Source organism: Aristolochia californica, unplaced genomic scaffold (assembly GCF_029961685.1).
Source record: "Aristolochia californica isolate CCGP_79_NKW_82.1479 unplaced genomic scaffold, dmAriCali1.0.hap1 SCAF_16, whole genome shotgun sequence".
Lineage (NCBI taxonomy): Eukaryota > Viridiplantae > Streptophyta > Magnoliopsida > Piperales > Aristolochiaceae > Aristolochia > Aristolochia californica.
The window spans coordinates 1,755,714-1,777,691 of NW_027181837.1; the positions used below are offsets into that span (position 1 = coordinate 1,755,714).

Consider the following 21,978-nt stretch of genomic DNA (forward strand, 5'->3'; position numbering starts at 1 on the left):
GGAGAAACACGTCCCGCACGATCGCTTCATGTGAATGATTTACAAAATAGGTATGAAACACGATTCTCTAATTATTTCCTGAGAAAATTACCTGGCGTGGTTCAAATGAAGATGCGCTCATTCACCACTAACGCACTATCGTAGATAATTCATCTCTGTTTCAATTTGGACTAACCCCCATACTGGGTAAAAAATAGAATTAAAAATAGATAAAAAATTCAACCCTAATTCTAATGACAGGTATTTTTAATTATATTAGGGGTAAAAGATTATACTGGTATAAAAATAAAATAACTCTTGTTTTGTTTTTGACCTTCTCTATTGCTCTATCACGGGTCGTGAAAGCTCCGGAAGGTCCAAAACTTCAGCCCGGCCCAGTGAGTCAGGATCACTTCCAAGTCGTCGCCTCCCAATGAAGCAAACTCTGGGAATTGCGATGGGATAAGGCATCCACCTTGACCGACGAAAGCAGACTCGGTTCCGGGTCCCATCAAATAAAAAAACAAACCCGATTAAATCAACGGTCTAGATCTGATATTTTGTGAGGGCCCCACAAACTGCTGGTTCTTCGAACAAGGGTGAAATTACGTAAAGGCCACCGGGTGTGCGTATTACGCGTCCTTATGTAGTTTAGTGGGGTCCTCTCACACTCAAGTCTCGGCACCTATATAATTTTCTTCTCTCTGCTTTCCCTTGCCTTTCTTCTTCTCCTTTACGGAGTTTAAAAGAAGGAAAATAACGAGAAAAGGAAATAGAGAAGCTACCATTAGTTTTTTCTTTTATTTCGCGGTTTTGTCTGTGCGGTCGAACTTTCGATGTCTACGCTTCGTCGTCTGCCCCTTCCTCTCGCCATCGGAAACCCTAACCAATAGGTATCTCGTTTCTCTTTTCTTTTTCCTTTTTTGTTTTTTGCTTTTTTGTTTTTCCCGTATGGATGTTTGTTATCTATTGAGTTTTTCCTTTTGTTCTGTTTTGATGTATCTAGTTTAAGCAAGTAGGGAAGCTGCTTCGAGAGGAATGGCTGCCCTAAGACCGAGCTTGCCCCTGCGGCTCCGGCAGCTTTTATCTGGTGAAGGAACCATTGGACCCTCTCTCAAGTTGGAGTCTGAAACTGTAAGTATTTATTGTGGTCTCTTCTTCTATTTTGGGTTTAATTTTTATAGTCTGTTTTTGCTTGTTTTGTGCTCTCTAATTCGTTTGAAGTTTTCGATTTTTTTTTACATCTCTTCAGTGTCATAGAACTGTTTTGATTTTCTGGCTCTTTGGTTAATATTCATGGTAGGAATTAAATACGCAAGGCGTGAAAGTAGATTGAAGTTCAGCTACTTTGTAATTGTTAAGATGGAGTTTTTTTTTTTTTTTTTGTTTTAGGCACAATTCATCTGTTTTAAGTTAAGTTCATATTATGTGGCTTTTGCTTAACTGTTTTTTTAATTTATTCTGCTTGATATGTTAGTTCTGTCTGATGACGTTGCTGTAGGCAGTATGGTCTAGTACAGTTTGTGCTTGGTGCAAACTTGTCTGTGTTTTATTTTTTTCATATTGTCAAAATCCAATTAGTTATTTTCTGATATCCTAGTTGAAGAAGCATCTTCGTACTCTTAACCCCACTTAGAACGAAAGAACAGATATGTTGGTGGCCATTTTTGTGCTCCTTTTAAGTCTAGAAAGACATTTTACATGAGAACTAAGTGGTGAAAATAATGTTTTCTACGCGTGGTAGCTTAAATTAGAAGAAATATACCTATATTGTGGGATGCCACTTAATATTCCAGTAAAAAGATAAGATTCACTAGATGCATATGTTGGTGGAAACCAGGGAGGGGTCTGCCGTGTAAATCACTGTTTGGATGCATGGAAAGGTCATTCAAGTGTTCTTAATTTAATGTGGTAACCTGGACTTGCAGGCCTCCTTCACTCATTTTATTGAGATGTGGTAACCTGGACTTGCCACTTCTCCCCCAGAAGTGGCACCATGGAAGTGTGGTTTTGCTTTAAGAGAACCCACATTAGTAATTAAAGAAAGATCCTTGCTGCTACTATGCATATGATGATCTGATATACTCATAAGGATATTAAGTATTTCAATATGATTCAATGCATGGTACTGAAATTGGGAGACTGTAGCAAGACGAGCTCTCTACCATTAATCTTTTGGTGTACTAATTATAACTAGTGACTGGGGTGTTTCAAGCTGGATTTAATTGTCCATGCTTTACCTGTGGATATGGTCATTGTCATCTTCTTCTTCTTGAATTTTTCCTTGCTAAAATACGGTACGAAGGATATTTCTGACTTGTTGGATCCTGCAGCCTCCAGAGATTAAAGCCTTCATTGATAGGGTGATCAAGAGCCCTTTACAGGATATAGCAATACCTCTCTCAGGTTTTCATTGGGAGTACAATAAGGTACTTGCCACGATAATAATTGGCTAAGAAAGTATCTTTTATGCCGCCAACTTTTTTTCCAATCTAAATTTGAGACCCTCATGTTTCAGGGAAATTTTCATCACTGGAGACCTCTGTTTTTACATTTTGATACATACTTCAAGACATACCTTTCTTGTAGAAAAGATCTTCTCTTGACAGATAACTTTACAGATGATAGTGGTTCCTTTCCGAGGCATGCTGTACTTCAAATTCTTAGGGTAATGCAAATAATCTTAGAGAATTGTCACAACAAGAGTTCGTTTGGTGGTCTTGAGGTATGCTTTATATCTATGGTTTGTACTGTTTTATTGTTACTTTCTTTGAGGGTATTGGATTCATTTAATTCTGTATTCTTTGTGTTTGCCTGATCTCTCTCTCTCTCTCTCTCTCAGCATTTCAAGCTACTACTGGCTTCCACTGACCCAGAAATTCTCCTGGCCACATTGGAAACGCTTTCAGCTTTGGTGAAAATAAACCCTTCCAAGCTACATGTCAGTGGGAAATTGGTGGGATGTGGTTCACTCAATAACTGTCTTCTGTCTCTAGCACAGGGATGGGGAAGTAAAGAAGAAGGCTTGGGCTTATATTCGTGTGTGGTGGTGAATGAGAGAAGTCAAGAATATGGCTTGTCTTTGTTCCCATCTGATGTACAAGAGGAATCAGATAAATCACAGTTTCGGCTTGGTTCTACTCTTCACTTTGAATTCCATGCTGAGAAAAATATTGAAGATGGGAGGAAAGTTTCCAATTTACAGGTCTTGCATGTCCCAGATCTGCATATCCACAAGGATGATGACTTGACTCTCTTGAAACAGTTTGTGGACCAATATGATGTACCTCCAGAACATAGATTCTCTTTGTTGACCCGAATCAGATTTTCTCGTTCATTCATATCTCCTAAAATCTGCCGGTTGTACAGCAGAATTTGCCTTCTTGCGTTTATTGTGCTGGTTCAATCAAAAGACGCTCATGATGAGCTTGTCTCTTTCTTTGCAAATGAGCCTGAGTACACTAATGAGCTGATTAGGCTTGTTCGATCTGAAGAAGCTATTCCAGGCACAATAAGGACCCTTGCAATGCTTGCCTTGGGAGCACAGTTAGCAGCATACTCATCTTCTCATGAGAGGGCGAGGATACTAAGCGGGTCCAGCATCATCTCTGCCAGTGGTAACCGGATGGTGCTCTTGAGTGTTCTCCAGAGAGCTGTCTTGTTATTGAACAACACTTCGAGTGATCCAACTTCTCTTTCCTTTGTTGAAGCTCTTCTGCAGTTCTACTTGCTGCATGTAATCTCCTCTTCGAGTTCTGGAAGTGCTATTCGAGGTTCGGGTATGGTCCCTACACTGGTGCCCCTTCTGCAGGATGATAATCCATTTCATATGGGACTTGTCTGCTCTGCAGTGAAAACTCTTCAAAAGCTTATGGATTACAGTAATGCAGCTGTTTCGTTGTTCAAGGACCTTGGTGGAGTGGACCTTTTGGCTCAGAGATTGAAGATAGAGGTTGAGCGAGTTGTTTCCAAGAACAATGATACTATGGTTGTTGGGGATGTGTCAAAACCTGAAGATGATATTCTATATGGCCAGAAACGACTCATCAAGGCTTTATTGAAGGCACTGGGTTCTGCCACTTATGCGCCAGCAAACTCTGCTAGGTCCCATGGCTCCCAAGACAACTTCTTGCCTGCTTCTTTGTCACTGATATTTCAGAAAGTGGATAAATTTGGGGGTGACATTTATTTTTCTGCTGTGACTGTTATGAGTGAAATTATTCACAAGGATCCTACTTGCTTCACTACTCTGCATGAATTGGGTCTTCCGGATGCTTTTTTATCTTCAGTAACAGCTGGAATCATCCCTTCATCAAAGGCACTCACCTGTGTGCCTAGTGGCCTTGGTGCCATCTGTCTCAATGCAAAAGGTTTGGAGGCAGTTCGAGAAACTTCTGCACTTCGGTTTCTGGTAGAAACTTTCACTAACAGGATATATGTAGTGGCAATGAATGAAGGAGTTGTCCCTCTAGCTAATGCTGTGGAGGAGCTCTTGCGGCATGTATCGTCATTGAGGAGCACGGGTGTTGATATAATTATTGAAATTATTGAAAAACTTGCTTTGATGGGAGAAGCTTTGTCATCAAATGGATCTACTGGAAAAGCTGAGGCCAGTACAGTAATGGAAACAGATTCAGAAGATAAGTTGTTCGCAACCATGGGTTCTACCTCCGATGGGCTAAGCAATGAGCGTTTTGTTCAACTGTGCATCTTCCATGTGATGGTTCTTATTCATAGAATAATGGAAAACTCTGAAACCTGTAGATTATTTGTAGAGAAAAAGGGCATAGAAGCTTTGCTGAAACTTCTTCTGCGGCCTAGTATTGCACAATCATCTGAAGGAATATCTATTGCTCTGCACAGTACTGTTGTTTTCAAGGGGTTCACTCAATACCATTCAGGTCCACTGGCACAGGCTTTTTGTTCTTCACTGCGAGACCATCTGAAGAAGGCCTTGAGGGGTTTTAATTCTGTCTCAGGTTCATTTTTGCTGGCACCCTTGAGCACACCAGACAGTGGAATTTTTTCATCCCTTTTTGTAGTTGAGTTCCTTCTTTTTCTTGCTGCATCCAAAGATACTCGGTGGGTGACTGCACTGCTTACAGAGTTTGGTAATGGAAACAAGGATGTGTTAGAAGATATTGGACGGGTCCATCGGGAGGTTTTGTGGCAGATAGCCCTCTTGGATGATTCTAAAATTGAGATGGAGGAGGATACTTTGGGCTCTAACAGTTGCGACTCTCAAAGGTTAGAGACTAGTAGTGCACATGAATCCGATGAGCAAAGATTTAACTCTTTTCGGCAGTTCCTTGATCCTTTGCTCAGAAGAAGAGTCTCAGGATGGAGTGTTGAGTCTCAATTTTTTGATCTCATTAACCTGTATCGTGCAACTGGTTTTCATCAACGATTGGGTATGCAAGGCAGTTCTGGCTTGAGGCTGGGGTCCAATCATCAACCAGGTGCATCTACTTCTTCAGAATCTGGAACAACTAGCAGGATAGATGGAGACAAACAGAGATCTTACTACTCTTCCTGCTGTGATATGATGAGATCACTCTCTTTTCATATAAGTCATCTGTTCCTTGAGTTAGGAAAAGTGATGTTACTTCCTTCTCGACGACGTGATGATTCTCTAAATGTATCACCATCAGCTAAGTCTGTTGTTTCTACATTTGCATCTATTGTGTTGGACCACTTGAATTATGGAGGACCTGATGGTTCTTCTGATTCAGAGGTAACTGTATCGACAAAATGTCGTTTCCTTGGTAAGGTTGTTGATTTCATTGATGGTATTCTGCTGGACCGACCAGAATCTTGTAATGCTATCCTATTGAATTGCTTTTATGGCCATGGAGTTGTTCAAGCCATCTTAACAACCTTTGAAGCAACAAGTCAACTTCTCTTTGCAGTTAGTGGAGGACCTGCTTCTCCTATGGAGACTGATGAGAAAATTTTGAAACAGGATGACAAGGACAATTCATGGATATATGGTCCCTTAGTGAGCTATGGTAACCTTATGGATCACCTGGCGACATCATCTTATATCATCTCTCCCTTTACAAAACACTTGCTTGCACAACCTTTAACCAATGGAAATGTTCCGTTTCCCCGCGACCCCGAGACATTTGTGAAGGTGCTTCAGTCCAGGGTTCTTAGGGCTGTACTTCCCATTTGGACTCATCCCCAATTTACCGATTGCAGCTATGAATTCATCACAACGATCATCTGTATCATGCGTCACATTTTCTCTGGAGTTGACGTGAAGAGTGTCAATGCTAACTCTGGAGCCCGATTATCAGGTCCACCACCTGATGAGTCAGCAATTTCTATGATTGTTGAGATGGGATTTTCAAGGTCTAGGGCTGAAGAAGCACTCCGGCAAGTGGGGACAAACAGTGTAGAGATGGCGATGGAATGGTTGTTCTCACATCCTGAGGAAAGTCAAGAGGATGATGAGCTTGCTCGGGCCCTTGCTATGTCTCTTGGAGGATCTGGCACATTGATGAAGGAAGATGAAGCTGCTGGTCCTGCTAATCTTGAACAAGAAGAAGAAACAGTTCAGCTTCCTCATGTTGAAGAGTTGCTATCGACTTGTGCAAGGCTGCTCCAGACAAAGGAACCCTTGGCATTTCCTGTACGAGACTTGCTTGTTATGATTTGTTCTCAAAATGATGGTCAATACAGGTCTAAAGCCATTACATTTCTTCTTGATCATGTGAAGCATTGCAGCAGCGATAGTACCATGTTATCTGCTCTTTTTCATGTTCTTGCATTAATTCTTCATGAAGATTCAGCAGCACGAGAAGTTGCTTCCAAAAATGGCTTGGTAAAGATTTCATTGGATTTGCTTTCCCAGTGGGATCCAAGTCTGTATAATGTTGAAAAAGTGCAGGTTCCAAAGTGGATCACAGTGGCTTTTCTTGCTATTGACCGAATGTTGCAAGTAGATCCAAAGTCAGGCTCTGAAGCATCTGTGCTAGAACAGCTAAAAAAGAATAACATTAGCGGTCAAACTCCTGTTGTTGTTGAGGACAAGTCAAATAACTTGCAATCCACTTTGGGATTAGCTCCACGCCATATTGATCTAACTGAGCAGAAAAGGCTAATTGAGATTGCTTGTGGATTTATCAGAAACCAACTTCCTTCTGAAACAATGCACGTGGTTCTTCAGTTATGTGCTACACTTACCAAAGTACACTCTGTTGCTATCACTTTTTTGGAGTCTGGAGGGCTGCGGTCACTGCTTTCTTTGCCAACAACTAGCTTGTTCTCTGGTTTTGACAATGTGGCTGCTACAATAGTCAGGCATATTCTTGAAGATCCACAGACACTCCAGCAAGCTATGGAATCTGAGATTCGGCACACTTTACTGGGGATTACTAGCAGACATTCCAATGGAAGGATTACTCCACGCAATTTCCTACAGAATTTGGCTTCAGTTTTTTTGCGGGATCCAGTAGTTTTTATGCAAGCTGCTCAATCAGTATGTCAAGTTGAGATGGTTGGAGAACGGCCGCACATAGTTTTGTTAAAAGAGAAAGAGAAGGGCAAGGATAAAGAGAAAGAAAAGGTACAAGGTTCTGAAGGAAAGACTGAAGTAAGCTCTTGCCATGGGCATGGTAAAAATCTTGATTCAAATGCTAAAAATGCCAAAGCTCATCGAAGACCACCTCATAGCTTTGTCAGTGTTATTGAGCTTCTCTTAGATTCTGTTGTTAGTTTTGTACCTTCACAGAAAGATGAGAGTCTTACAGGAGGGGTCCCTGGTACCCCTTCCCTGGTGGACATGGAAATTGATGAGACAACTTCAAGCAAAGGCAAAGGGAAAGCTGTTGTTACTGCATCTGAGGAAAACAAAGTGGAGAATCAGGATGCTTCAGCTTCTCTGGCCAAAACTGTTTTCATTTTGAAGTTGCTGACAGAAATTTTTATGACTTACGCTTCATCAATACACATTCTTCTTCGGAGGGATACTGAAGTTGGTAGCTTTCGCAATATACCTCAACGGATGCCTACTGGAAATTGCAGTGGTGGGGGTGGGATATTCCATCATGTTCTTCATAAATTTCTTCCATATGCTGGCAGTTACAAGAGAGATGGAAACAAAAAGGTTGATGGCGACTGGAGACACAAACTAGTTACTAGAGCCAATCAGTTTCTGGTGGCTGCTTCCGTTCGTTCAACTGAGGCTCGGAAAAGGGTTTTCACAGAGATCAATAATGTTTTTGTTGAGTTTGTTGACTCTACCAATGGGTTCCTGGCCCCTGAACACAGTATCCATGCTTATGTTGACCTGGTAAATGACATTTTAGCTGCTCGGTCTCCCACAGGCTCATATATTTCTGCAGAAGCTTCAGCGACCTTTATAGATGTTGGTTTGGTGCAGTCCTTTACTCGAACTGTTCAAGTATTGGATTTGGATCATCCTGATTCACCAAAGATTGTCACTGCAATTGTCAAGGCATTGGAGTCTGTAACAAAAGAACATGTGCATGCAGTGGATCCAAGTCCTGGGAAAGGTGGGAACTCACCAAAGCCTGTTTCTGACCAAAATCAATCAGGGAGAGCTGACAGTGATGGTGTCAGTAATAGATTTCAGGTATTGGAAACAGTATCTCAACCAGATAACAGTGAGATGGGTCCAAGTCACATTGAGCCGTTCAATGGCGTTCAGACATCTGGCAGTTCAGGTTCTATATCAGATGATATGGAACACGACCAAGATTTGGATGGAAATGAAAATGATTTTATGCATGAAACTTCTGAAGGAGTTGGAGGACTAGATAATGGTAGCATGGGAAGTGTTGGGATAAGATTTGATATTCCACATAATGTGCAAGATAATATGGATGATGATGATGAAGATGATGAAGATGATGAAGATGATGAAGATGATGAGGAGATGACTGGGGATGGAGATGAAGGTGATGATGATGATGTGGAGGATGAGGACCACAATGATTTGGAGGATGGAGTCCATCACATGGCACACCCAGATACAGATCAGGATGATCACGAGATCGATGATGATGAGTTTGATGAGGACATGCTGGAGGAGGATGAAGATGATGAGGATGATGAGGATGGGGTCATACTCAGGCTGGAGGAGGGTATAAATGGAATTAATGTTCTAGACCATATTGAGGTTTTCAGCCGAGACAATAATTTTGCTAATGACACACTTCATGTCATGCCTGTTGAGGTTTTTGGGTCTCGACGACAAGGTCGTACAACATCTATTTACAACCTTCTTGGTAGAAGTGGAGATAATGGGGCACCTCTTCAACACCCGCTCCTAGTTGAACCTTCATCCTCATCACATCCAGTTACCTCCCGCCATACGGGTATGGTAGTCTCTTCTAATTGTGACTTGCTATACCTTTTTCTTGCACAAACACACCTGACACATGCACACTGATGTTGTCAGCTATATATGTGTATACGTTGCAGACATTGTCTCATTCTATATCCTACTGAAATTTTGTTTGTCTAAATTTCTCAGATATTGGTGGTGACATGGGATTTTCAGATAGAAACTTAGAGAATAATTCATCACGGTTGGATGCCATTTTTCGATCGTTAAGAAATGGACGCCATGGGCATCGTTTTAATATGTGGACAGATGAGAACCAGCCACGCAGCAGTGGGTCTGGTGGGCCCACAATTCCTCAAGGGGTTGAGGAGTTACTTGTTTCCCAGTTGAGGAGGCCTTCCTCAGATCAACCTTCTGAGCAGACTGTGTCTACTTCTCAACCACAAGATAAAGGTGATGCAAACCCATCACAAGAATTAGGAAGAGCAAGGAATGAAGTGGCTGAGGAAGAAAATGTAAGCAATGGAACAATGGTTAGCTCTGCAGCTACTATGGAGGTGGGTGGCACTAGAAATGGTGATATAGGACCTACAGACAATGACATGCAGTTTGAACGCGGTGATGCAGCTGTTCGTGATGTGGAAGCAGTAAGTCAAGAGAGTGGTGGAAGTGGAGCAACTTTAGGTGAGAGCCTCCGCAGTCTGGAAGTGGAAATAGGTAGTGCTGATGGGCATGATGATGGGGGAGAAAGGCCTTCTGAGAGGGTTAGGAGAGTGAGCGCATCACTTGGGAATGCGGCATCAATTAATAGCAGAGACATGTCTCTTCTTCAAAGTGTTAGTGAAGTTTCACCACTTTCTAATGAAGCAAACAATCCAACTATGGGTCAGGGTGAGGAGCAACAAGTCAGCAGTGGGGCAGATTCTGGAACAATTGATCCTGCATTTCTGGATGCTCTTCCAGATGAATTGAGAGCTGAAGTTCTTTCTGCACAACAGAATCAAGTTGCAGAGTCTTCAAATGACCAAACTCCGACTTCAGGGGATATTGATCCTGAATTCCTTGCTGCTCTACCACCTGATATACGGGCTGAAGTACTAGCTCAACAACAAGCGCAGAGGCTCCACCAGTCACAGGAGTTAGAGGGCCAACCAGTTGAAATGGATACTGTGTCAATAATTGCTACATTTCCTTCAGATTTGCGAGAAGAGGCAAGAGTCTGATTGTTCATTTTTTACTCTTTGGATCGAGTATTGCATGTTCTTTTTTGCTCTACGTGGTTGTCATCTCTTCCTTTGACCTCACTGGTTTCCAATATCTTTTTGTGTTCCAGGTGCTATTGACATCATCTGATGCCATTCTTGCCAATCTAACTCCTGCACTTGTTGCGGAAGCAAACATGTTACGTGAAAGATTTGCACATAGATATCATAGCCGTACACTTCTTGGAATGTACCCAAGAAGCAGGAGGGGTGAGTCTTCGAGACGAGGTGATGTTATTGTTTCTAGCCTTGACAGAGGTGTGGGTGCTAGTGCATCACACAGGGCTGGTGGCAAGGTGGTTGAAGCTGATGGGGCTCCCCTAGTTGATAAAGACGCTCTGAAAGCTTTGATTAGATTACTCCAGATTGTTCAGGTGATCTGTTGCTCTATTTTTTTATTTTTTTTACATAAAATGTAGTTAATTTTTTTTTTAAATCTCTATTCCTTTTCTTGTAGCCGTTGTATAAGGGTCAATTGCAGAGACTTCTCTTGAATCTGTGTGCCCATTGTGAAACCAGAACTGCTTTGGTACAATTACTGATGGATATGTTGATGCTAGACATTCACGGTTCTGTGATGAGCTCAAATGTGATGGAATCATCATACCGACTCTATGCCTGTCAGAGCTATGTTATGTATTCTCGACCTCAATTTTCAAATGGTGAGTTGTCCCGTGCTTTATTGTCCATATCTATTTTGTGTTTAGTGTTTATCAAGTTGTATGTGAAGATACTTGTGCTCATTATCTAAAAGAAGAAATTTTTTCTTGTATATGCTGATTTTAAGATGCATTTTTTTTTTACTTTTTGTGTGATGAGATAGAAGTAAGGCTATCATATTTATTTTCTATATGGTACTTAATTGAGAATAAGATAATATTTATGGTACTAGAAAGCACAGGCTGATATATGATACAGGAGATGGTCTTTCTTATCATGTAAACTTTATTTAGGTGCTCAGATAGTACATGTTCTTTGTAAAAATTGATGTATTAGTGTGGCTGTCTCTGTCCAATGTTGGCCTATTCTCTCCAATAATTGCTTTCATGCAGATTGGATGGAGCATTGTGCCCAATACATTCATTACCAGCCGTATTCTGCCATGCAATCAGATGGTTCCATGTTGTCGATTTTTTGCTGATTTTTAGGTGGCACCAATTCTGTTGTGCATTTATCTCTGCTTGATGTGCCTAATGGATATCTCTGGTTGTCTCGATTGCAGATAATCAATGGAATGCTTATCTTCTTTGAATTTATTTCAGGTGTGCCTCCCCTTGTGTCACGTCGGATTCTAGAAACTCTGACATACTTGGCGAGAAATCATCCATATGTAGCTAAACTGTTACTCTATCTTGAACTTCCACAATCTGTACTGGGTTCTCATAGTAATGAGCACATACATGGCAAAGCTGTGATGACTTATGAAGAGGGTCCCTCTGCAAAGAAGAAAGGGGACTATTCTATAATCTTGCTACTGTCTCTGTTAAATCAACCACTCTATTTGAGGAGCATCGCTCATCTTGAACAGGTAATAAAGTTTTGAGCTTCTTTGACTATCATAGTTCCCTTAGTACTTGTGATGTATATTGATGATATTCTTTTTGGGATGTCAAGCTGCTACATTTATTGGAAGTTGTCATTGGTAACATCGAAAGTGATTCTAGTCAATCCAACAAGCCTGAGGTGTCTCCTTCAGAACAACCTTCAGATTCTCAAAACTTAGTGCTTGATACACTTGTGAATAATCATGTGGGTGGATCTTCCTCTAGTGGACTTCCAATATCAGGTGCAAAGACTGAGCCTGACACTGCTTCTATACTGATCAACCTGCCACAACCAGAGCTCCGCCTCCTGTGTTCACTGCTGGCACGCGAAGGGTCTGAAATCTCAAACCCTCTTCTAATGGCTTGTTTCTTGTTCATCATGTGATTGTCTATTTGCTTATCTTTTGTAATATATATTTTTTTTCTTTGCAGTCTGTCAGATAATGCATATGTACTTGTAGCTGAAGTACTGAAGAAATTGGTCGCCATTGCTCCAACTCATTGCCATCTATTTACTACTGAACTAGCAAATGCTGTGCAATCACTGACAAGATCTGCCATGAATGAACTGCACAGTTATGGGGAACCAGAAAAATTGCTAATCACAACAACATCTAGTGATGGGACTGCAATTTTAAGAGTTCTACAGGCATTAAGCTCTCTTGTTTCCTTATTGGTTGAGAAAGAGAAGGATTCTCATATTCTTCCAGAGAAGGAATACAATGATACCCTTTCTCAAGTGGCAGATATAAACACTGCTTTGGAACCTTTGTGGTTGGAGTTGAGTCATTGCATAAGTAAAATAGAGAGCTTGCCAAATTTGCCAAATTCTGCATCTGATTTGCCTGCGGTATCTGGTACAGCCTACACATCTGTAAGTAACAATGCAATGCCCCCACTTCTGGCTGGGACCCAGAATATTTTGCCATACATTGAGTCGTTCTTTGTTACATGTGAAAAGTTGTGTCCTGGACAATCTGGTTCATGTGAACACTTTGGTACTGGGGCCACATCTGATCTTGAAGATTCTGTCGCCACTTCATCTGGTGCACAAAAATCATTTGCATCTCAATTAAAAGCTGATGAGAAACAAATTGTCTTTGTCAAATTCTCAGAGAAGCATAGAAAACTCTTGAATGCGTTTATCAGGCAAAACCCTGGATTACTGGAGAAGTCATTTTCTCTCATGCTGCGTGTTCCACGTTTCATTGATTTTGATAATAAAAGGGCTCATTTCCGCTCAAAAATAAAGCACCAGCATGATCATCATCACAGCACACTGAGGATATCAGTGAGAAGAGCCTACATTCTTGAGGATTCTTATAACCAGCTCCGGATGCGGTCAACTCAAGATCTCAAGGGAAGGTTAACTGTTCATTTCCAAGGGGAAGAAGGTATTGATGCTGGTGGGCTCACAAGAGAATGGTACCAGTTGTTGTCACGTGTCATATTTGATAAAGGAGCCCTACTTTTTACAACAGTTGGAAATGATTCAACATTTCAGCCAAATCCTAATTCAGTTTATCAGACGGAGCATCTTTCATATTTCAAGTTTGTCGGGAGAGTGGTGAGTTATTTTCTTTTGTTGGTCTCGTGTGTGACTATTAGTTTTATTTTTTTATTTTTGACCTGTCTTTTCATGATTGTTTAGGTTGGAAAGGCTCTATTTGATGGACAGCTTTTGGATGTCCACTTCACACGGTCATTTTATAAGCATATTCTTGGTGTTAAGGTGACGTACCATGATATTGAGGCCATTGATCCGGATTACTACAAAAATTTGAAGTGGATGCTTGAGGTGAATGGATTGATTTTTTTTGTTTTGCCTCCTAAACTTGCAAATACTGTTTTTGGATTTATAATTTTTGTGGGAATTTTGTACCTGTCAGAATGATATCAGTGATGCATTGGACCTCACTTTCAGCATAGATGCTGATGAGGAAAAGCTGATATTGTACGAAAGGGCAGAGGTGTGTATTGTGGTAACTGAGTTTTCTTTTTCCTAATTATCTTTTTGCTTCATATCAAACTTATGTGTGAGTTGAATTTTTTCAGGTAACAGACTATGAATTGATTCCAGGGGGGCGGAATATGAAAGTTACCGAGGAGAACAAGCACCAATATGTTGATCTTATTGCTGAGCATAAGCTCACGACTGCTATTCGTCCTCAAATAAATGCTTTCTTGGAAGGTTTCACTGAGTTGATCCCTCGGGAACTTATCTCCATTTTCAATGATAAAGAATTGGAGTTATTAATTAGTGGGCTTCCTGATATTGACTGTAAGTTTTCCTGGCACTGATGGCAACTTTTCTCTGTCGGTTGGTTACGAATGCTTTTCTTCTCTGGCAGTATTTGTTGCTTGTGGTAATCTCTAAGTAAATAATGATACTAGTTTTTGTCTTTACAGTGGATGACATGAGGGCAAATACAGAATATTCTGGATACAGTGCTGCATCTCCTGTTATCCAGTGGTTCTGGGACGTGGTTCATGGGTTCAACAAAGAGGTTAAGGCCCGTCTATTGCAGTTTGTCACTGGGACTTCTAAGGTAGCACTCACAGCATAATTATAATATTACATGACTCCTCAGTACCTTATTTTGGTGAAACTGCATGAGACAAACTGCCAGACTGTTGATTAGAGAAATGGTGAATTTCTCAGTATTTAACTAAGTTTATGTTACTGAATACCAAAGCTCCATATTGGATTAAAGCGGCTGAAATTCCAGACTGTTAGGAGTTTGATCTTTGCCTTGGATGTAGGATAGTACCTGAATAGTTTGTGTTATGACTTTCAATTGCTGGAAACTACCATGTGATGGAATCCATGCAGGGCCATAATATGAATCGGATCTGCATGAAGTTCTTTTTCATTTTTTATTTATCTGGGAGTGGACTTTCTTTTGCATTGTGAGAGAAAGTGGCACCAGTAAAGCCCCTAAAATAGGCTCTCCAATAAAACCCCTTGTGTGGTTGTTGCTGATTGACCTTAGAAATCCTATGGTTTTTTTATTTAGCTACGCGTATGGATGCATCTTTTGTTTACCCTAATTAATGTGTAAGCCAACAACTTCTCAGGTGCCTTTGGAAGGCTTCAGTGCACTCCAAGGAATATCTGGTTCGCAGAGGTTTCAGATTCATAAAGCCTATGGTAGTCCAGAGCATTTGCCGTCTGCTCATACATGGTATGTCGTTCTAGATGGAATCTTTTGGTGTTTAACTGGTTGGAGTGCTCTGTCTCATCAATTTCTTCTCTTAAATAAACCAGTAACTTGCTGCTTTTAGGAGGGCTCTATATTTGTGCGATAATTGGGGAAAAGAAATTACCATGTTAAAGAACCCATCCTCTCTTTTACATCTGATGATCATATTTCTGTGCCATGATTTTTTACAGTTTTAACCAGTTGGATCTACCGGAATATCCTTCTAAACCACACCTTCAGGAGAAATTGCTGATGGCCATTCATGAAGCAAATGAGGGATTTGGTTTTGGTTGAGGATCCAGGTTGATTGCCAAAGATGTGGCATCAAAGACGGGAAGAGTTCTTGTTATTTAAAAAGGGATTTCTCCTCGCTCATGTAGATATATGCTTTTAAGTATATTATAAGGAAAAAGGGAAGGCAAAAAGGCAAGGAAAATCAGGGAAAGGGAGTTGGAGTGGGGATTATGTTGATAAACAGATGTTATTTGATGTACAGTATAATTGTTAATGTGGCAATTACTTCTTCGGCAGTTTTGTATTAGCCAAACACGCCTGATTTCTCCTCATCCTGGATTCATTTCTAGACTTGTGGCCGATCAGGGCAACCAGATAGCTTCAACGTTTCTTTTTTCCTCTTTTCTGCTCCTATTCTAAACCTGTTTTTGTTGCACTCATTTTTGTTAAATGGCCATTATCAGCCAAGGAAGAAGGGGTGTCTCCTCTGCCCTTGATGCGATGGGGAGGAGAAAGGGATACGAGGCCTCGCTTGTCTATCCTATGCAGAGCCAGGTTGGGCCCGTGATCCGAGTGGAAAAACCCTGGTCTCAACATTACATGCAGTTACTACAGCTCTCGGTTTTTATACATTCTATTTAAATTGAAATTTAGTCACATTAAATTCAGCATTTGCATCACCGTATTTAAAAAAAAAAAAGGTTTTTTACTAAATTACCCATTTTAAATTACTTATTTCAATAAATAACATCACTTGACATATAATCTTTGACTGATTATTTGTCGTCACATCATCAACACGGTATGTGTAGATAGACACATCGATTTACATGTCACCATTCCGACCTGTCAGTAGCCAAATAAGATGCCACATCATTAAATGAAAAAAAAATTGAATAATTTTTTTATTTTAAAAATCAAATTTCTGAAGACACTTTTTATTATCTTATATTTTAAAAAATAAATTATAAAAAATATTATAAATAATTAAAAAATTAACTCTTACCTATTTAACACCATTTATTATCGATTAAAATATTTATTAATTTAAAATATATGAAAATTCTTTATTAGTTTAAAAATAAAATTTATTGTTACACTTTTTATTACTTTATATTTAAAAAAAGTAAAAAAATATAAGTACACTACTTAAATTAAAAATCTTACTAACATATTATCGATTTAAAATATTTATAAATTTAAAATATTATACAAAAAAGTTATTTTAGAGTTTAAAAATACAATTTATCTATACACTTTTAATCACCTTATTTATAAAACAATAAAATATAAAAAAATATTAATTAATTAATATTTTTATAACACCTTTTATTATCGATTTAAAATATTTATTAACTAAAAAATATTAAAATTTTATTTTAGAATTTAAAAAATAAATGTATCGGTACACTTTTAATTACCTTATATTTTAAATAATAATTTATTAAAAAATCTTACTCTTACCTATTTAACACCTTTTTATTATTGATTTGAAATAATATTTACTAAAATAATTTAAAATTTTTATTTTTAATTTAAAAGTCAAATTTATCAGTAGATTTTGTTCAAATTTATCGATACACATTTTATTATCGATTTAAAATAATTTTTAATAGAAATAATTATTAAAAAAATTTACTTTAGAGTTTAAAATTCAAATTTATTGATACATATTTTGTTACCTTATATTTAAATTAATAAAATATAAAATTCGTATATTAATTAATTAAAAATCTTACTCTTACTTATTAAATACTTTTTATTATCAATTTAAAATATTTATTAATTAAAAAATTATTTTAGAGTTTAAAAATCAAATTTATCAATACACATTTTATTACCTTATATTTACAATAGTAAACAATGATGAATGTAAAAGGAAGTTATATATTAATAAATGATTTTACATCAAAATGTTAAAAAATATAAAATTTCATGTTTTCTGCCTCTTTCTTCCGACAAGGATTTTGTAGTCAAATAACTATAATTAATGGTCTGGCTTCTCATTTTTGTATCATGACCTGAATTGGTACTCTCTTGCTCCTTAAGTCTAACATCCTCACGAATTACAAAATGCCCATCAAAATCCATCTCTGGATCATGATCCACATCCAGTTATCGCTTGAGCTGATGACCCAAGGGCTGTTATTGTCTTTTGTCGGTCTAAGAGGTCAAGTGAGTCATTGTCCAATTGATCGGAAAGGTCTTTTGCCAAACTCTTACCTGCTAGGCAGGTTCTACAAACGAATCTAGAGGATCTATCTAAACTTTTGATTGATTATTTCCAGATGAGGAGATCAAATCTTGAACCTACGTGCAAGGAAGAAAAACAAACCTTAATGCATTCAACTAAGTACTTTATATGTTGAAACGAAACAAAAAATACACAGGAAATGGTATTGGCAAAGAGACAGATATAACGGATCAAACCTGTTCATTGTAGAGATCAAATGAAGTGATATAAAAATAAAATCACAAAGTAGTGTTATACGAGTTTGACAAATCAAATAACTCATCAAAATTCCGTACATATAATCCTCAGTCATGGCTAAAGCCTTCCTAAAGAAATAAAATGAAACTATAGCAGGTTGAGAGACAAAGCAATAGATATCTGGCTTAGCTATAAAGCTTTCATATATTGTAAGAAAAACTCTTTTCAACCCAAAATCATGAAAAGAATTTTGATCGTAAAGTACAAAAAGTACTAGGCAGAGAGACCATGGTGTGTATCCTAACAATGCAAAAATACACCTAAGTCCAAATTCACCGAACACCCCTGGTAAACCCCCATATGACTTTGCAGTCACTAAGAACCGTACCTTGTCAGTGATAGGGGTCGGGTTTCGTTGGCAAATGGACGCCCCTACAAGCGACTCAACCTAGTTTGAACTAGACACAACCCACCCTCCATTACCCAACCTACTCTTAATCAGACTCTCTACCCATCCCTAGGGATACATGGAAACTCAATAAAACATAGACAAAAAAAATATCATGTGATGGTTATTTATAACACCTGAATCTCCTCACCACATGGCAAAATCATTTCATAACACTTCAAAATTATTCAACAATATTCTACAACATTTAAAAATGAATCGAAATAATTTTATAGCAAATGATTAGTCCTAACAATGCAAAAACACACCTAAGTCCAAATTCACCGAACACCCCTAGTAAACCCCCATAAGACTTCACAGTTACTACGAACCGTACCTTGTCAGTGGTGGGGGTTGGGTTTCGTTGGCTAATGGACGTTTGTATAGGTGACTCAGCCTAGTTTGAATTGGACTCAACCCACTCTCCATTACCCAACCTACTTTTAATTAGACTTTGTACCCATCCTAGTAACTAGGGAAAATTTAAACAAAACAAAAAAAAAAACCATTTGGTGGATATTTATAACACCCAAATCTCCTCACCACATGGCATGATCATTCCATGACACAAATTTATTTAACAACAACTATCAACTAAAAATCCTGCAAATCTTATCTCAATAGAGTAAACTGCAACTTCAGAAAATACAACATTCAATGACATAGGAATCCATAAATTAAAATACAGAAAATTAATAAATACGGAGGGGAAATTCAATCAAGTTTCAATTAAACTTCACAATAATTTTAATTTATTTGCAATTGACAAAAAAATCATTAACATAAAATCATAAATTAAACAATAAATCACAAAAAAAATCAATACAATAATTAAACACCTAAATTCAAATCAACATTATAATTAAACACTGTAATTAGATTCAATCAACAAAAACCTTAAAAAATCACCCTGCTAAATCGGCTTCTGAAATTCAAATTCGGGTTTGGAGGGTGAGTAGGGCTTCGGTTTTGAGAGAAGGGGCGGTGAGAGAGTGAAATGATATGGTATTAAGAGAGGGGGCATTGAGGGGAAATTATAGGGTTCGGTTTTGAGAGAGGGCAACGAGGAGATCAAATGATAGACTTCGGTTTTGAGAAAGGGGCGACGAGAGGATGAACGGAGGGGAACGGAGAAGAAGAGTGAGAGATGTGGTTGAGACGAAGTCTGGGTTGAGAGGAAGAGAGGGCGGTTGAGAGGGAGGCGTCGAGGACGAAGGCGAGGCCAAGCGATAGCAGTAGGGAGCAGTGGGGAGTGGCGGCAGTTGGCATGGCAAGAGGACGAGAGGAGAGGAGAGGAGAAAGATCGAGTGGGGAGAGATAAAACGAAAAAACATAAGAAGCGATGAGGGCTTACGTGGCATCTTACCTTGCAGATGACATGTCAGAATGGTGACGTGGTAGTCGATGTGTTTATCTACGCACACAATACTGATGATGTGGTGACATGTAATCAATCAAAGTTTATGTGTCACCTTTGACTGTACACATGTACAGTGGACCGGTCAAAGTTGGGTATTTTTCAAAATAAGTTCAAAGTAACGTCATTTATCGAAATAGGTTTTTTAAAATGGGTAATTTGGTAAAAAACCTAAAAAATTATCGAAAAATCAACAAAAAAAAGGAATTAAATTCGAAGGCGGAAAGAGTTGAAGATGCAGTTTCAATGGTTGTTGTGATCAGCAGTGGAATAATGGTGGCTAGGTCCACCGTCAGACTCGGATGCAACGGCAGTGAATTGCTCCGTCCTCGGAAACGAAGCAACTGAGGATGAAGCAAATGTCAATCGTAATGATGGTGGAAGGTGTTGGGTGCGGTTCAGAAACGGGGAACCAGCCAAAAGTGATGATGGAAGGAGGACAGAGAAGGGAGCATTTTTCTCGTTGTTGTGTTGTTCCCATCTGTCCATCTCAAACCCAGAAACCAAAACGCCTGTCGTCTTCTTCTCCACTCCGATTGATTGAAGTGAAAGTTTATGAGACAGACGTCGTTTTAGGAAGATGATGCCACCTTCGTTCCCTTACACGGTTTATCTTGTTGAGTGAATTCGCAGATTCCGTGCTTTTCCATACCTATAACGGTCTCTCCCAGACGAACAATCTTCCGTTTCTCCACCTCTGATGTCTGACCCAACTGAAACGAAAAGAAAATCGGTTTGGTTTTGTTGCAGAGATCAAAACCACAGATGACTCTTCGTCATGGGTTTCTTGCGTTTGATGTTCGGAACCGAAGGAAACTGAAGCTTTCTCCTGGTTTTCACGAACATCACGCGTTCTCCGTCCACAGAGATTTACTTCAGTTTTATTTTCTTGCTCCATTTCCAGCTAATTGCTTTCGGAAATAAAGTTTGACTGAAACAAGAAACTGGGAGAAGAAATTGAGTACATTTATTGCCATGCAAGTAAGGCCATTTACAGCTGCAAAACCATATGCTCTATGGGTTTGCACCTCGAGCTGTCAGTGGATAAATCCTTTTAGAAGATGTCATGTCTTCTGTTTTCTGTTTCTCTGTAAATACATGAAGAAAACAGGTGAGAGGGTAGGTCACATCTTCTACCTGGAGGTCTTCGAGAGCCGTAATATCTTTCGTTTTTCGATATCTCTGTGAGAGAGATGAAGTCATGAAAATGTAAAAGACAAACCGAAAATCGAAAAGATATCTATAAAGTGTTAACAAACGAATGGAACATTGCAGGGCAGCTAGAGTGCAAAGAATGCTAGCGAGCACAGACGGCTGCTGGTAGAATACAATCTTTCTGGGGAGATATAGGTAAAAAGGTGGCGCTGTGATGGCTCTGTGCTCGCTAGGGAGGAAGAAGAAGAGAGAGAGAATGCTGTAACTGGGAGAATCATGAACTGTAATAACCCTAAGAATAATCAAAATTATCTTATCACAAACAGACAGAAAATCCATCGGTTAAGAATGATGGAAAAACAAACTGTTGAAACGAGCGAAAGAATGCCTCGAACAAATTTGATATCTGTACCAGACACCACCAATCACTATAAAGAGTAGCCATGGGAATGCTTTTATCTTGGGGTAAAGACTTCTTCTTTGGTGAAACTGAAACCCGCAAAGGTTAACCTGGTTAAAACACAGGATATTGATCGAGAGGAAAAGAGCAACCTTGGGGGAGGGAACTAGCTTAATTTGATCTGGGTGTCTGATTATCTGAACCAGTAGCAGCAGACATGTAGAAAGCATAGGGCAAACAGAAGAGATGATGGTGAGATGTCAGAAGCAGCATGGTTGGCTCCCTATCCAAGGCATACAGACGATCAACGGGCCAAGCCAAAGGACCTTGTAAAATTTAAAACATTGGGAGACAGTCGTCTTCTTTTTCTGTCCGAATAAACCAGAGACAGTCTTCAAGCAATAAACTTTCAAATCCCACTTTGTCAGACTCCACCGGATCATACTACACTGCAACTAATTATTTCGAAAAGCCCTACGGAGAGAGAGAGAGAGAGAGAGAGAGAGAGAGAGAGAGAGAGGTTAGCTTTTGCAGACCAAAGCTATCACTACAGTCACTTCCCTGTTCTCAGTTCTCGTTTCTCACAGCTTGT

At 39.2% G+C, this 21,978-nt stretch overlaps 1 protein-coding gene across 1 annotated transcript; it reads left to right on the plus strand.

Moving 5' to 3' along the window:
* Nucleotides 1–715: 715 nt before the first annotated feature.
* LOC137953428 (E3 ubiquitin-protein ligase UPL2-like) lies at nt 716–15,831 on the plus strand. The gene is made up of 17 exons (XM_068800838.1): nt 716–872; nt 986–1,113; nt 2,313–2,408; nt 2,498–2,704; nt 2,822–9,323; nt 9,482–10,503; nt 10,626–10,928; nt 11,012–11,216; nt 11,817–12,082; nt 12,169–12,431; nt 12,531–13,665; nt 13,750–13,896; nt 13,988–14,068; nt 14,154–14,379; nt 14,508–14,647; nt 15,177–15,283; nt 15,493–15,831. The coding sequence occupies exons 2-17, from the start codon at nt 1,018–1,020 to the stop codon at nt 15,593–15,595; spliced, it is 10,899 nt and encodes a 3,632-aa protein (XP_068656939.1). The 5' UTR covers nt 716–872; nt 986–1,017; the 3' UTR covers nt 15,596–15,831.
* The last annotated feature ends 6,147 nt before the right edge of the window (nt 15,832–21,978 follow it).